Source organism: Aulonocara sp. 'chitande type north' Nkhata Bay, linkage group LG11, assembly GCF_057382095.1.
Source record: "Aulonocara sp. 'chitande type north' Nkhata Bay isolate Kocher_YH1m ecotype deep benthic linkage group LG11, A_spYH_male_GT1.1, whole genome shotgun sequence".
NCBI classification, from domain to species: Eukaryota; Metazoa; Chordata; class Actinopteri; order Cichliformes; family Cichlidae; genus Aulonocara; species Aulonocara sp. 'chitande type north' Nkhata Bay.
In genome coordinates, this window is record NC_141354.1 from 20,895,240 (window position 1) to 20,911,716 (window position 16,477).

The window sequence follows — 16,477 nt, forward strand, 5'->3', positions numbered from 1 at the left end:
GGGAGACACGTGGAAAGCTGAACATGTTACGTACGAGGTAATGACGGTGAATGAGTTTTAAGTATCTGGGGTCAACCATCCAAAGTAACTGACAATGCACAGGAGAGGTGAAGAAGAGAGGGTGAAGGTAAGGTGGGGTGGAGTTGGTTGAGTTCAGTGTCAGGTGACAAGGCAAAGGGAAGGTTTACAAGATGATAGCGAGACCCGCTGTGTGGTTTGGAGATGGTGACACTGATGAAAAGACAGCAGGCTTTGCTGGAGGTGGCAGAATTGAAAATGCCAAGATTTTCACTGGGAGTGACCAGAATGGACACAACTAAAAATCAGTGACAACTCAGGTTGAGCAGTTTGGGGACAAAGTTAGAGATAGCATAGACCAGGGCTGCCCAATCCCAGTCCTCGAGAGCTACTATCCTGCAGCTTTTAGATGCATCCCTACTCCAACACAGCTGAATCAAATGGTTTGATTACCTCTTCAGCATGCCATCATGTTTGGCAAAGGCCTGATAACAAGCCATTCATTTGATTCGGGTGTGTGGGAACAAGGATGCACCAAAAGCTGCAGGACGGTAGCTCTCGAGGACCGGGATTGGGCACCCCTGGCATAGACATTTCAATCTTGCAGAGACGCAACAGTTGATAACAGACAAAGGATGTTGTTGATGTAGTGAAGGAGGACATGCAGAGGGTTGGAGTAACACGGGAGGATGCCAGGGACAGGGTGACATGGAGCCAGATGATCTGCTGTGGCAGCCATTAAAGGGAGCAGCCGAAAGAAGATGATGACAAGAAGATGACAAACTGGATCATATCTGTAACTTCCACATTCATTCGTCAGAATTATTTATTATTACAACCATCTTACAATAAAAAGTTTATTATGAATAAATGCAGATAAAACTTTTTTTTATGAATAAAATTTTAATAGTGCATAACAGTGTATGTCTTCATTTATATGAAAATCAAACCCATAAAAATTTCTGAATAATAAATAATTTAAAAAATGTCATTTACAATGCATCTTCAATAAAAACTGAGAGAAATTTGGACATTTTAATGGGAACATCTGACAATATAAAGCAATCCAAAACATATTACAACACAAAACGGTCACAGTGTTTAACCTCGACGTGCCTCTGACAGTCTAATTTAAGTGCACTTATTTTTGGACTGTTACAGTGGAATGCATAGTATTGCACAGGAGTTGTTATTATGTTCACCACCTGCTGTAGTGTATTATTGCGTAGTGTACATCATTCTTGTAATGCTGGATTGTGACCAGGAGAGGGAGGTAAAACTCAGCTTAACACCTCCCAGTAACAGACACCCATTGTGCAAGCTGCTGAGTGAAGCTGCTTGTGGATTGCAGCTGGTGAACCTCTGTCGCCATCAATCACTCTGTCAGTAACAGTTTCCACAACTCAGTTTAACCACATCTGTATCTCGTGCACTTTATTCACATATTCATGAGTCCAGGTATAGAATGAGCTCCTGAGGTGGATCTTCAACAAAATCAGACCTTAGACAGCAGAGAGGGAAACACAGCCCTCTTGCGCTGCCTGCCTAGAAGCAAGGATTGTAAATTCAAAAGTTAATAACGACTATGCTCGTCTGTTGCTGTGACAATAACATCCATCCAAATCCGCATGGACACTGCACTGGAAGCCACCAGAAAGAACAGACGGTCATATGTCTTCACACAGAACGTCAGACTGGGCCGTGGTGACTAAAAAGAAGGCACAGACAATGAAACCGTCATCAGCTGATGAAGAAGCAGCTTTTTTTTGCTTAGTGGTAATGTTTTTTTTGTTTTGTTTGTTAAGATATACCAGTCATTTTGGACACACCTTCTAGTTTAATCGTTCTTCTTTATTTTCATGACTATTTGCATTGTAGATTCTCACTGAAGGCATCAAAACTATGAATGAACACGTGGAATTATGTAGCAAGCAAAAAAAGAATTATATATTCTCCAAAACAGCCCCCCTTTGCTTTGATTGCTGCTTTGCACATGTTTGGCATTCTCTCGATGAGCTTCATAAGTCATCTGAAATGATTTTCCAACAGTCTTGAAGGAGTTCCCAGACATGCTGAGCACTTGTTGGTCATTTTGCTTTCACTCTGTGGTACATCTCATTCTGAACCATCTCGATTGGCTTTATATCAGGTGACTGTGGAGACCAGGCCATGTGGCGCAGCACTCCATCACTCTCCTTCTTTGTCAAATAGTCTTTACACAGCCCAAAGGTGTTTTTGGGGTCATTGTTCTGATGAAAAATAAATGATGGTCCAACTAAACGCAGACTGGATGTGATGGCATGTCACTGCAGGACGCTGTGGTTGCCATGCCGTTTCAGTGTGCCTTCAATTTTGAATAAATTCCCAACAGTGCCACCAGCAAAACATACCCACACCATCACACCACCTCCTCCAAGGTTCATGGTGGGAACCATGCATGTAGAGAACATCCGTTCAGCTTTTCTGCGTTGCACAAAGACACAGCGGGTGGAACCAAAGATCTCAAATTTGGACTCATCAGACCAAAGCACAGATTTTCACTGGTCTAATGTCCATTCCTTGTGTTTCTTGGTCCAAAAAAATATCTTGTGCTCATTGCTTTTCATTAACTTGCGATTTCTGAGGCTGGTGACTCAGATGAATTTATCCTCAGCAGCAGAGGTGACTCTTAGTCTTCCTATCTTCCTGTTGTTTCCCTTTACTTAGCTGATTGACAACTATTAGAATCATGGCAAGAACCAAATAGGGCTGTCAGCTGTGTACCAACCTAATTTCTGCACAACACAAGCCTATTAAGAAGGCAAGAAATTCCACAAATGAACCCTGACAAGGCACACCTGTGAACTGAAAACCATTCCAGGTGATCATGAAGCTCAATGAGAGAAGGTCAAGGGTTTTCAGCACTGTCAAGAAAGCAAACAGTGGCTTCTATCGAGAATCTAAAATGCAAGGTATATTTAGAGTTATTTATCATTTTTTTTCTTTGCTAGATCTATCTCTCTATCTGTATAGATAGATACCATTAAATGAGAAGGTGTGTCCAAACTTTTCACTGGTAGTGTATATCCGAGTAAAACCGCTGCCCAGCAGAACAAAAGTCTGGTAATAAGAGATTAATGTTACAATAATGTTTGTACTTTTTAACCATCTTTCTCATTTCTGTCTTGCAGCATTAACTTAGCCTCTATTTGTTGTATAAGTGCAGACTGATAATCACCTGTTTCACACAACTAAGAAAAGAACAGGATCTTCTGACCACAAACTATTTCCCTGAGGATTTTCTTTTCCTCATTTATTCCTACATGGTGAATAAGGTCACTGTAAGTAAGAGGGTTGACACTATTACTTTCTTAGAAGATGCCTGGGAGCACCAAATAAAAGTCTTACTAAGCAGTACTAATGTTACCAACAACCTACCTTTGATTTCTAGTCTATTCAAATATGATGGTACATGTATCAGGTCATATCATATAAACAAAACTATTTGGAAATATAAGGTAGCAAAACAAATTTTGTAACTGGTTTACATACTACAATAAACTCAAACGCACATGTGTGTACCTGTGATAGTCATCTTAATTCTACTTGAGTTGTTTTGTTTGTGTTAACTGTACGTTTCAGGAGAAAGAAAATATTTATTGGACTTCCTCTCTGCGCTATTGTAATATATTTAATAATCATTATAAATATTGGTCCTGAAAACATTCTGTAAAGAGATTCTAGAAATATTTTTTGAAAGTGTTTTGGTGGATTTATGACTGGATGACATGTCAAGAAATGACTTTAGAACCTCTACAAAATGAGTCCAGTGCAGTTTAAGCTACATTTACAAACTGTTGCCCTTCTGATCCAAGGTCTGTGCTCAGGAACACATGAAAAACTTCACAGATTTATTTAAAGTCCAGTTGTGTAAAATATGAGAACTCACAGAGGTGCCTGTTCGTAGATGGTCGTAGTAAACTTCCTCTATTGCTTGGAAATAAATGACTCCCTTTAGCTTCCTTTCATCACAGTCTGCAGCAAAGGCAAAAAAGGAATTTTAGAACATTAATATTGAATATTTAAGTCAATGTGAATTTAAAAAAAAAAATTATTCCTTGTTCTTTCTTCAAAGCACAATAAAACGTAAGAAAAAAATTTAAAAAAATGTTTAGAATAAAAACTTTGATGTGATGTAATCTTATAATAAGTCTGACCACCTCCTAGCGTGACAGAGAAAGGTTCATTCAAACAAAGAGGCAAACACAGAGTCAGCGAGCACACCTCTCCAACCAGTCTAACCTGTATAGTAGGCTAGTCGTCTGTGGTCCATGTCAAACAGGAACCATCTCTTCTTCCAGGTTTTGACCCTCCCCCCTCGTTTGGTCAGGAAGCCCGCACAGCGTCGAGACGTCAGCCGCAGTTCCGTGCAGCCAGTCACTCCATGACCCAGAGACTCCACATGGGCCCTCAGGTCAAAGTTTGGAGAGAGGAAGAGGGGCAGGCTACGCTGCTGGAAGACAAATGGACTTTAAAGAAGCTTGAAAAAAAACAAACAAAAAAAAAACCAAACAGTCAATTTACCATGATAAACTGACCAGTTCCTATTGGAGTTTATAGTGGTTACACTTGTTTTGGGTCCCCAAACCCCAAGGATGAGATGATAAAAATGTGAATGTCTTGGTTAAAGATGCTGGAAGTCAGTTAGTTATAAAATCATGAAAAATGAAACAGAATAACAACAAAACAGGTGACATAAGCGTCAAAGCTTGCATTGTCTTTTGGTACCCCCATAGAAACATTTTATCCATTCGCTTCTGCTTCTCCTTATCAGGGAAGGAGTCAGGGTACCCGGAGAGAACACACGCAAACACGGGGAGAACATGCAAACTGCACACAGAAAGGCTGCAGCCAGTTGGTGGATTCTAACCTCTTACTGTGAGGCAACAATTCCCAAAACTAATCTAACAATCCCGCGTTAGAGTTTCGTGGAAACTCCTTGTATTGTGGATAATGTCAGCATCAGGTCTCGACAAGAACATCGAGAATACATGGATTAAAAGGACTACATATGCGTGTCTGTTGCATTAGGTTTAATCGTTTTACAAGGAAAACAAAATATTTTTCACTAACTTGTAGTTTGAATTTCATTCATACCTCAGAGGCGTTTGGGGAAGAGATGACCCGTTGTTGCTCTTCAGGTTCTGGCTCTGGTCTTTGTGGGGTCTCTGGTTCTGGTGGTTCTGTTCTGGAAGAATTAAGCTCTCTTTGTCTTCTCTCCTCCAACAGCAACCGTTGCTGATCTTCCTGAGTTCACACGCACATCAAAACAAATTATTATCCAAACCATTTCCAAGGTAACACAGTAAGACGGAAGCGACACTGGTTTAACCCAGCTCGAGGTATGCATGCAAAAGCATAAAGGAAACTGAAATCAGAGTTACACTCTAAATCCTCCCATTCCTTTTTTGAAATTCTCTGAAACTCTCATATGCATGCACATTTTTTTAGTCTCTCCAACTGCCAGTGCTACAAACATGCATTACAAAACTCCAAACATCTGCTGTCTACTTTCCTGGAGCTGAGTGGGTGTCAGTAATCAGACAGGCGTATCTAATTCAGTGTGTCGCTGATGATTAGAGGTGTCAGCGAGTGTTTCCCACAGCAGGTGACTCACCCGCTCTCTGAGCAGCCTCTCTCTCTCTGCTTTGGCTTCCCTCAGTTTCTTCTCAATCTCAATGAGATCCAAAAGGCATGGACTGTAAGAAAAAAGTAATAATATAATTGAGTACAAAAGCTTTATACAGTTAGTTTAAATGAAAAAAAAAATTCTTTAGAAAATAATCCAATTAGCTGTATTTGTTTAACAAGTTATCAGTAGAATTAAATGGACATATGAAGCATAATCAATCAGACTCAAGCTTATCATCAGCAAAGATTGAGCTAGTGTTTAACAGGATGCGACAATGCAAAAGGCCAAATCATGACATGTGCTACATCATGAAGTATTCCTGAAACCCATCATGTAGTATGTCCAATACTATTCAATGAACAGACTTGTAACACCAGTGCAATCACCTCAACCGACACCTAACCTTATCTTCTCCTGCTGCGCAAGCCCCATGTTCATTTGCAAATGTTTTATCATTAACAGACAGCTCTACACCCGTTTACTTCCAGTAACACAACAAAGTACGCCTTCAACTGTTGCTGCTGTTGTATGCAAGTTCACAACGTGTGTTGCTAACGTCGTTTGTTAATAAGCCAAAAAACATAAAATAATCTGGTCATTTTGGCCCAATCTGAAATCCATCCTTTGACCATTATTCCAACTGGAAAAATTTATAATGCAATATAGTAAAACTGCTCAACCAATTACTGAATCTAATATGGATAGAAAACAAAACAACAGCCGTGGGAAAATAGTTAATAGCAAAATGTGGTTGCTCCCACTTTGATTTTACACCCAACGTGGTTTATATTGTGTGTTCGTGCAATTTTGGCCTAATTAAGAGGGTTTCTTGTTGCACTTTGCTGCCACAATGTGTTTGAAAGTATCCTAATTTATCAAAAATGGTTTTATCTGCTATAGTAAAGACATAACAAACAGAAACTGTGGTCATGGAGCAACCTGATGCCAAGTGGTTATAGTGCCTTGTGTGTCTGAAAATATACTTGATGACCACAAACCAGGACCCACTAATTAATAGTGTCAAATTATATATACATATTTTTTGTATTAAAAATGTGAATTATGGCGCAAAAACCCTTCACATGCTACATTTCTCCACTCAGTGGGCCAAAAGAATAGCAATTAAAATCCATTCTGGTTGCATGTGAATATAATTACCTAGTACATGAACGTTGAAAAATGCATTAAAGAACCCCATTTGCTTTTTAAAAAGTGAAGACACTGACCTGGCAGCACGAGAGCTTGTTGTACTATTACATGGAGTTAGGACTCCACCACCATTGCTGGCCCCAGGTCTGTCCCCATTGCCGTGCCCACTGCTGTGCCCATTGCTCAGTCTATGGGACAGGACAGGGGATGTGAAAGCCTCTGGGGCCTGGCTGTCAGGATGCATCCTTACCAGCACTGAAAGTGGAAGGAAATAAAAAGAGACATGTGAGAACAACATGCATTGGTCAGCATAAATAGCTTTTTATAAGATTCGGCATGAGAGAAATCTGTCATGTGGTATCAAAATGTTAACTCACTCATTTTATATTTTACATACAAGAAGAGTCAGATATGATTTTCAGGAAGAGACTTAGAGGATTAAGAAGAAGAGCAAACTCCTGACAAGACGTGACATGACCCTGAAGATCCGGCTACTATTTAATGACAGATAGATGGGCATGTGAAAAACAGATACTACTGGGGAGATTTAAGGCTTAAGTATATGGATGATTCTCAGGCTCATCTGGTCCGCACAGGCAAAACCAATGTAATAACGACCTGCCAACTCTACTGACACGCCTTTGATTTGACTAAAAGGGAGGGAACTGAGCAAACAGACCAGACAAAATGAGTACAAGGGTGCAGAGAGAACATGTTTATTGTTCTATATCACAAACATCTCAGCCTGAGCAATCAGGAGGACAAAGTGAGGTAGAAAAATTGGACTCACCTTGTGCTGACACCGGCCTGTCGTTTAGTCTGTTATTGCGATGCGAGCTTCGTCTCCTGGGCAGACTGACACCTTCTTTGCTTGGATCCTAAAAAATAAAAAGACAGTGTGCTTAAAGTACATTCAAAACACAGACACTGTCATCTCAGATCTTTCTGTTAGCTATCAGCACATGTTTTGGAAATCAGTAATTGAATTAAAGCACAAATGTCAATTATGACATTAGACCAAATGATGACATTAACTGTTGCAGAAACAAAAAACCAAACCTGTGTGACAAGCTGCATACCTGCGGAGGCTTGTGAACCGTCAGAGGAGAAAGAGACATCATGCAGGGAGCTGAGCTGGTGATGTCAGACCAGTCGGTGAGCGGCTTCTTGTCTTTGCGAACCTGTTTGAAAGCCAGGTTTAAATTCCAAACCTCAGTAAAGCATCTGTGATCAACACTGGCTACAGGGTACAAATACAATCTGTTCATTTTCACCAACTGTAACCGTAAAGCAAAACACATTCGCAACATACCACATCTGCCTGAGAATTAAAACTTCCAGGAGGGATTGTAATGAGTTAAAAAATTATCACAGCTCCACTATCTTCCCCTCTATCCCTCCCTCTCCCTGCTTGACTCACAAACACATGAGCAATTCAGTCACTACATGCAGTCCACTGTTTAACCCTTGTCCGCCTCTTTCACTACTCAGCACAACAGCACATGCTGGCAGCAGAAGTGTGGCTGTTAAACATCTGCTGCACATACATCAGTGTTGTTTTCTAAGGGATTTGATAAATATTCAAAAGCTTTCTTGACACAATACAATCCAACTGTTTTCACAAATAAATATACAAATACACAAACAGCTCAGAGCACTAAAATTCCCAACACATCTGTGACAAGCAAACCACATCCTGCATGCAGTCATATTAAAGTCATACACACTTGGCCATGTTGTCTGACACTGCTTCTCCCTCTCTCCTCCTCTGTACTGCCACTCCCTTCTGCCCTCCCTTTTTCAGTCCCCTCTCTTATTTACAACAGCTGATGAACTTCACATTAATCCAGTTTCATGACGGACGCTATTTTAAAGACCCTCAGTCACACAAATCAACTCGAGTGCAGTCATTTTACTTACCAATCGCTGCAAGGATGTGAAACTTCTCCCAGCTTGCCTTCTCTCTCTCTCAGACATCCACACATTCACAACTGCAGCACCATCCCTCACGTTGCTTACTCCTCCCTCTCTACCCCTTTCCCTCCCTCCTTTTAGTCTGAGTTAATCTCGCTCTCTCTTGCTCTCTCTCTTTCTCTCTCCCTTCCTCGCTCACTCTCGCCTCCTCCCTCTGCTTGTCTCATTTTCCCTTTTACTCATCCAGATCTTGTCTCCTGCTCTTTTTTTTTTTTTTTTTTACTGGTGCAATCATAACTCCGATTAAATGGAAGCCACTGACTGACAATGAAAACACATAACACATGACAGCGTGGACTATACTCAGAGCTGGATAGATGTTTCACGAAACTGAACTGAAAAGAAAGAAACGGGTCATGGACACATGTTAGACTTTCGGAAATCTTTCACTACTCACAAGTGATTTAGAGATTTGGATGCAGCTTTAGTTTTGCTAGCAGTGCAACTCTTTTGATCTTTGTTAAGCTGTGCTCAGATTGAATAAAAACATATTTATGCACTTAAGGAACTGTAACCAGTAATAGAGGTTGGTTAATTTGTTTCAGGTTTTTAATACCTAACTTAATATATAGGTTTATGCTACTGCAACAGCAGCATTTATCTGGAGTCAATCTTCTCTGTACAATAATATTGACTCTCGTGTAACTTTGTTTTTCTCTTTATTGCCTCACGGTGTTAATATGTTTTCTTTAATCTGTTAAATGCTCTACTTCAATCATTAACTAGCCACCAACTTTCTCTGCTGCTTGGTTCTAAGCAGTTAATCCACAGTTTGCCTAGGCTTTATTTAGTGCCTGCTGGGGCTTGAAATAAGGCTGATGAGAATGGTGCAAGTGAACCAAAAACTGCCTGAAAAGTGTAGGCTTTGTCTGTACGAGGTGGAAGCCCAACTGTTAAGGTGAATTTGTAGAAACTGTCAGGAGTAGATGTGGGTTTGAATTTCTACCCTTTAACAAGTCTGGGAGGTTTGGCAGTTGGCCCACCATCCATACAAGTCAAGTGAATGCCAATGTGGTAACCTATACAAATGTTATACAAATTCAGTAGTAGTAGTGGGACACCAGCTCAGGGCTTCCCCCCCGAACAGGTTTTAAAGTTATTTTTAGACCTTTTCAGACAGATAATGCTTATTGGCTTTATGTAGACAAGTACGTTAGAATGAATAACCTGTTCATTTGCAGCAGTTGAAAGATATTAAAGCAATGAGGGGATCTGTAGGGTCATATGATAGCCCTCTGCAGGTTTGTCACTATGAACTGAAATCTGCAGACAGATTCTGTGCTGCTTAAAAAAACATTTAACTCATATCTGAACTCACTTCCCGGTTTACCTCGTTCACTATACTTTGTATAACAAACACTCATCATAAGATTCTTAATTAGAAAATTTCAGAAAATTAGAAAACTGTTGCTGGCCTGCTGGGTCTTGATTTCTGCTGAGATTGTGGGATGGTGGGATCAAAATTTGGTGTAAATAACATGAAAGCATGGATCCATCCTGCATTGTATCAGTGGCTCAGGCTGCTGGTACTGTAATAGTGTAAAATCTGCTGTAGCTGTATGATGATGCCATCTCTATATGGGGTGTTTCAAGCACGTTGTGGAATCTATGCCACCAAGAATTAGAGGCATGACGATGTCAAATGTAAAAAATTCAAATACAGCCACCGTCATTAGGAGGAGCTAGCTGCCTGCTGTGCCTTAACCAAATAATCAAATACTGCTTCCAGCATATGAAACATCAAGAACAGACAACACAAAAAAGAAATAAACAGATTGGTAAAACAGAAAAGTAACAGAACTAACAAATGTGGCCATCGCAATAGAAACTACACCAGTTAAATAAAGACCAAAAGTTAGTAAAACCCACAGTATGACAAATCCCACATACCATTTGGGTGTGTATGAGCTCCCTCTTCTCTTTCCTCAAGGCATTCATCTCTCTCTCTTTCTCCTTTTCCATGTCCCGCAGCTGTCTCTCTAACCGTTGGACTTGCTCCTGAAAATTCAGACAATCATTCCCATCAGTGCGGACTGGATATGGCTTCCTGTCCTCCGAGATAATATCACGTGCTGTAGCTGATTCATGTAGCTGTTCTGAGTTTACCTTATCTTTTCATTATGCTGTGATGTAATATTGAGTAAATATCCCCCGATGTGACAGTGCGTATGTCGCTGTGAGTAAATACAGGTCACTAAGCTGAGTCCATCTCTTCAGCCGAGACACAATGCAAATCAAATGGCCATTTTGCAAGTTAATGAGAGGCACAAGACTGACACAGGAGAGCAGGACTGGAGAAGCAACTTCAATGAATATATGGCTGATATAAAATCACCACTTTAGGGCAGTAAGAGTGAGAGATGTCATGTGCATCGAGGCCACAGTGCAGCTGAGTCAACTAGCATCCCTCTCACACAATCCCAGCCTTCATCTCCGGGGCTGCGCTCCTCCTCCTACATTCTGAAGCTAATTGAGAAACAACTGAACATTATTTTCATCATCTATGTTTATGGAATTGTAAATGTTGGAAGGAAGAACAGCTTTTTGGAACAGCCAGCATTGAAATGTAAGTCAAGACTACCGGTGTACAAAGTAACAAACTATTAAGAATTTAAGTTTAGTTCTTTTAGCTATCCTAGCATGTCATGTTTGGTTGGTTCACTTTGAAATATCTCAGCAATTACTGACATGCAAAAAAAAAAATTTCCCAAGAGCATTAATCCCTCTTTGGTGATCCTCTGACTTAGAATGTCAGCAATGTTGTTTTTGTGTCATTCTGTGTAATTGGTGCGTTTCTTTCCTTTTATAAAAAAAATATTGGACATAATCTGTGAGAGAGAGACTATTCAGAGTATAGAAGACTTCTAAATGAGGCATAAGATCGTTAATCACGTTAACTCCACTCTGGCACACAGTTTGGCTAGTCAGGATGAGTTTTCAGTTAGTGTCATCATCAGGTTATATTACGAAGCACATGCTGCCTGCTAAAATCAGCATGAGATCATTACTGGGGTCTGAACATTTAGCTCAGAATAAGCAGCACCCAACCATGATAGAAAAATGACCTGACAACACAGAAAAAAAATTGCACTAGGAATTAAGGCAGGGGTGGGCAACTCCAGGCCTCGAGGGCCGGTGTCCCTGCAGGTTTTAGATGTGTCCTTGAACCAACACAGCTGATTTAAATGGCTAAATTAGCTCCTCGACATGTCCTGAAGTTCTCCAGAGGCCTGGTAACGAACTAATCATGTGATTCTAAAACCTGCAGGACACCGGCCCTCGAGGCCTGGAATTGCCCACCCCTGAATTAAGGTGAAGTCCACATACAGACTGCTGGTTTCCAAAGTTCAGTTACTGAATTAGAAATTAAAAAAATAATAATGGATTGCATTTATATAGCGCTTTCCAAGGCACCCAAAGCGCTTTACAATTCCACTATTCATTCACTCTCACATACACACACTGGTGGAGGCAGCTACAGTTGTAGCCACAGCTGCCCTGGGGCAGACTGACAGAAGCGAGGCTGCCATATCGCGCCATCGGCCTCTCTGGCCAACACCAGTAGGCGGTAAGTAAAGTGTCTTGCCCAAGAACACAACGACCAGGACAGAGAGCCCAGGGATCAAACAGGTGACCTTCCGGTTACAGATACGCTTCCCATCCCCCTGAGCCACGGTCACCCCAGTCCATAAATAAGAGTATGCACACCCAACGTGTCAGTTGAACAATTGAATTTAAATTCAAGTGCCAACATGTTACAGATCTTTTGAAACTGCCATGGGAATCCTGATCTGAAGAGTTTTGTTGGTTTAATGTTGCTCAAGGGCAGAATAGCTAATCTCTTAAAAAATACCCTCACAAATAAGCATGATTTCAAGCATTTTTAGTCGACAATATTATCTTTCAGTCAGGATTGTGCAACCCTTCTTTTTCCATATCTCCTCATCTTCTTTAAGCAGAACAACCCATCTAATGTGGTGATTAATGTGATTAATTTCACTTTTAAAGTGCAACAGCCCTGAAATGCTATCAGAGTCAGATTTATCACTTTGTTGTTTGATGCCAACAACTCTGTGATTATTGTTGGAGGTTTGTGGTTCTTCTGTTCACTTTCTGGTCGGTCTTCTCCTCATTTTAACTCTCAAAAAGAGGAAAACAGATTTCAGCAAAAGCTAGGAGCATGGTGCAACACATTTTAGAAAAAAAAACCCACAATCTTTATGTGTCTCTAAAAGAAGCATGGAGACTGTCCAGACTGTGATCAAAAAGAACTGGGTCCTGTTTCTATAGATCTTTTGGAAAACTGTTGTACTGGTATATATTCAAGTGTTAGCTGTTCCTATCATTTCATCCACTTATTGTATGCACAAGTATGACATCACATGTCTGCACTGATGCGGAATTTATGTGAGGGTAAACACTGAAAAAAAAGCATGTGACCCTGATAACACTTCAAGGAGCAGCTGTGTAACTGTCTCAAAAACTATCTCAAAGACGCGCTGTTTACCTGTGCAACGTTGACCAAAAGCTTCTGGCATGAGATTTCCTTTTCAAGCTCTCCTTCACTCTCTCTCTCCTTGCATTTGCTCTCATCCTCTTCAACAATGCCGGTCTCTCGCTCCAGAAAATTAAACTCCCAATCCTCAAAGGCCCGAACTGATGCCTCCATCGCCTCCTTCTCCTGCAATGAAGACAAAAAAAAAATATTGTGTAAATAAAGGTGCTTTTTTATTGTGAACTGCTTGCTAAAATGTGTCTTGTTCTGGAGCCTAAGAGAAGGTTTATGAATGTAACATCCCCAAGAAATTTATGTGGGAAAATCAAAAGTGAATGGATGGAGGGAAGATACAAAACAATGCCTTTGGCACTCTAGTACAACAATAACTACTGAATGAATTGACTGGTTGATTGATGGAAACATTCCATCGTTCTGTTTTATGCAGTCCAGTCACTGGTTTTTCTACTTATATGCTTAAAACAATAACCCCCCACACATCCAGATGTTAGCACTGTTAGCACCCTTATTTAATACACCAATCAAGATTATAATAATAATAATAACATAAATAAGAGTGAACTCTTTACTGGATTTTTTTAGTGCAGATCCATGTATGAGTATGGTCACCTTTAAAGGTTGATTCATGCTCTTACAGAGATATTTTTAACTTTGTGCAGAACTTTTTAAAGTTTGGCAAGCCTCGTTCCATCGTCACTTTACATGACAAAAGAGTTTACTAGAGAGAAATCAATCGACAATGCTACACTTCCTTTGAGAAGTAGTTTAACACCTTTTATTACACAGCTAGTAATATCAAACTGACAATTGCTGGCACAATGCTGCTACTCACAAATGCCAAATTAGCTTATTTATAATCTCCAGGTTATTTGTATTTCTTTATTATCATGATCTCACAATACTTCTCAAACATCTTGTTGTGACTCAAACTTTTTAGTGTACAATCAAAAGACTTGAGTACGTACTTATGTGGACAAAAAGTTAAGTGAACTTAAGAGCTTCATTATTCTCAAGGTTTGGCAACCGGAGGCACACTTCCAGTATAAGCACAAAATTCAATGCTTCACTGCCTATTGAAACACTCAACGGCCTCACTGGAATGCCTGCTCTCTTAGTGCTGTGCAACACGTACTTAGGTCCTGTTTGTGTGCATGTATGCAGCTTTTTTTCTGTGAAGCAACTTGTGAAAAACCTGTTTTCTAGAAGCCCTTTCCAAATAAATCCGACAAGTTACCACAGAAAGGAACCAGCTACCGGACAACACTAAACCTGTCATTAAACAATGCAATTTAAACAAAAAGGTTTCTCATCTTGTTCTGTTACATTCACAGGCAAAACACACATCCTGTGTTTTGTTTAGGTGTGGCTAAACATTAGCACTTCAGGTTGAACAGGTACTGAACAATCACTCACTGTATTCAAGACAATATTATGTGCAAGACTCAGCGCTGTCAACACACCTTGTATCTGAGACACTGTGATATATCAAAACAGCACACCAAGCATTAGCTGCAGTTATGTTTTATCTAGATAACTGCCATCGAGACACAACCATTGGGATGTTTTTGTGTCTCTCTATATTTAAAAAAAGGCAGGATTAGATGTTTAAAAACAGAAAACAGAAAAGACCCAGATGTGTTTTTGGGTGGTACTGGAAATCTTGAGCATACAGTTTTTAAAAATGATTTACAGCCCACACCCTAAAGTAGGAAACAGACGTTTGATTACCACAACTTCAAGGAATCTTATCTGGCTAAAGCCCGCTGGTCAGTTTTGTGTTTGTGTTTAACATATTTTGAAGAATCATCATTGTAGATGAAATGACAATGATGCTGGCTCTGTTGGTTTTGCAGATGTTTTGATTGAAGAAAGAAAAAAAAAAAAGAACACTGGGGATCACCCAAATGACTAACTGTAACTGTCATCCTCCACCCATGCTGAAAATGTCCTACTCGCCTTCTGTAGCTGCAGCATTAGCTGTTCTCGCTGACTTTCTGGCTGACTTGGGATCAGTTTCTCTTTTTCTTTGCACCTACTCTTCAGCTCCTCCACCCTGCGTCGCTCCTCTTCCAGATTCTCTCGTTCCTGCATTTACAGAGAGTTAGAAAAGAGCGAGCAAAAAACTGAAATGCAAAACAAAAACTCTGCCTGAAAAGAAACAAGAGCAACAGGTCTATTAACCTTTGTTTACAATGAGGGCTGGATATATTTATCTTGAAAACATGTCACATGTTTGACATCTAACGGTTAATGCATGGGAGCTGACTTATCACTGACACGATCTTGTGTTGACTTTAGCTGCACATTACTGAGCCTACATGCCAGTTTCTTCTGGGGGTGTAAGTCCTACACTAAGACACTCGAAGTCTAGGAGGGCTTGAAATATGAAGGTGTGGCATTGGAGGTTAGGGGTTAAAAAAAAAACCCATAACATCTGCCAAGTTTTAAGTATTTAAAAAGAAAAAAAAATACTAAAACTGTATTAGATAATATCACATGTATCTTTTACCTTTTGTCTGTCTGTGTGTTTGTGCTTCTCTCTTTGCCCGGCCTCCTCCTGTAGATCCTTCAGCTTCTGCGTGTGTTTGTGCAGCCGGTCCTTCTCTGTCTGCAGCTCTCCTTGTAGCAAAGCAATCTCCAGCTGCAGCTAAGAGGGTAGAAGACGCGACCGAGGTGAATCATACTGACCTGACCTTATGCAAGTCAGAGTTAAGCATTCCTTTATCGTGACTGTAGTGGAGTTTGGAAACGGCACTGCAATTTCAATGTGCATGCATCAGCAGAAACATCAAAACCACTTTTACAAGTTTCGCAATTGATCTGATAATTCCAAGTCAATTTTCTCAATCAAATAACTGGAATAACATGTTAACCCTATCAGCTCTTCAGCGACTTTATCCAGCAGTTTTTTTTGCACGGTGACATAACGTTTTTGTCCAGATCATGTGACATGCTCACCTCAATGTTTAGCTCTTCCTTCTGCTGTTCGATCTCTGTGATTCGCTGTTGGAGCACGGAGGGTGATGGCAGGACCCTCAGTGAACCCACCTCCAACTTTTTAATGGAGGTCTGACAGAAAGCAGGAAAAAGAATGAGCAGACAGAGTGACCACATGCAGGCTGTTAGGCTGGGAAGGGCTCAGACCAGCA

The 16,477-nt window shown here is 40.4% G+C and overlaps 1 protein-coding gene across 12 annotated transcripts in view; it reads right to left on the reverse strand.

Annotated features, from left to right (window-relative positions):
- Positions 1 to 853: 853 nt before the first annotated feature.
- Positions 854 to 16,477, reverse strand: part of phldb3 (pleckstrin homology-like domain, family B, member 3) — a 30,424-nt gene continuing 14,800 nt past the window's right edge. For 7 of the 12 annotated variants that reach the window (XM_086311034.1, XM_086311036.1, XM_086311039.1 and 4 more), the window contains 13 exons: positions 16,287 to 16,397; positions 15,838 to 15,975; positions 15,285 to 15,413; positions 13,320 to 13,493; positions 10,703 to 10,810; positions 7,918 to 8,019; positions 7,629 to 7,716; positions 6,916 to 7,093; positions 5,675 to 5,756; positions 5,155 to 5,304; positions 4,300 to 4,510; positions 3,947 to 4,032; positions 858 to 1,726 (listed from right to left, as the gene is read on the reverse strand). In XM_086311034.1, the coding sequence (XP_086167160.1) occupies positions 1,592 to 1,726; positions 3,947 to 4,032; positions 4,300 to 4,510; positions 5,155 to 5,304; positions 5,675 to 5,756; positions 6,916 to 7,093; positions 7,629 to 7,716; positions 7,918 to 8,019; positions 10,703 to 10,810; positions 13,320 to 13,493; positions 15,285 to 15,413; positions 15,838 to 15,975; positions 16,287 to 16,397 (1,692 nt within the window). In that variant the 3' untranslated portion in view covers positions 858 to 1,591. Of the gene's footprint in view, positions 1,727 to 3,946; positions 4,033 to 4,299; positions 4,511 to 5,154; positions 5,305 to 5,674; positions 5,757 to 6,915; positions 7,094 to 7,628; positions 7,717 to 7,917; positions 8,020 to 10,702; positions 10,811 to 13,319; positions 13,494 to 15,284; positions 15,414 to 15,837; positions 15,976 to 16,286; positions 16,398 to 16,477 lie in introns of all 12 variants that reach the window. The other 5 variants (XM_086311044.1, XM_086311043.1, XM_086311042.1 and 2 more) reach the window with 3 other exon arrangements.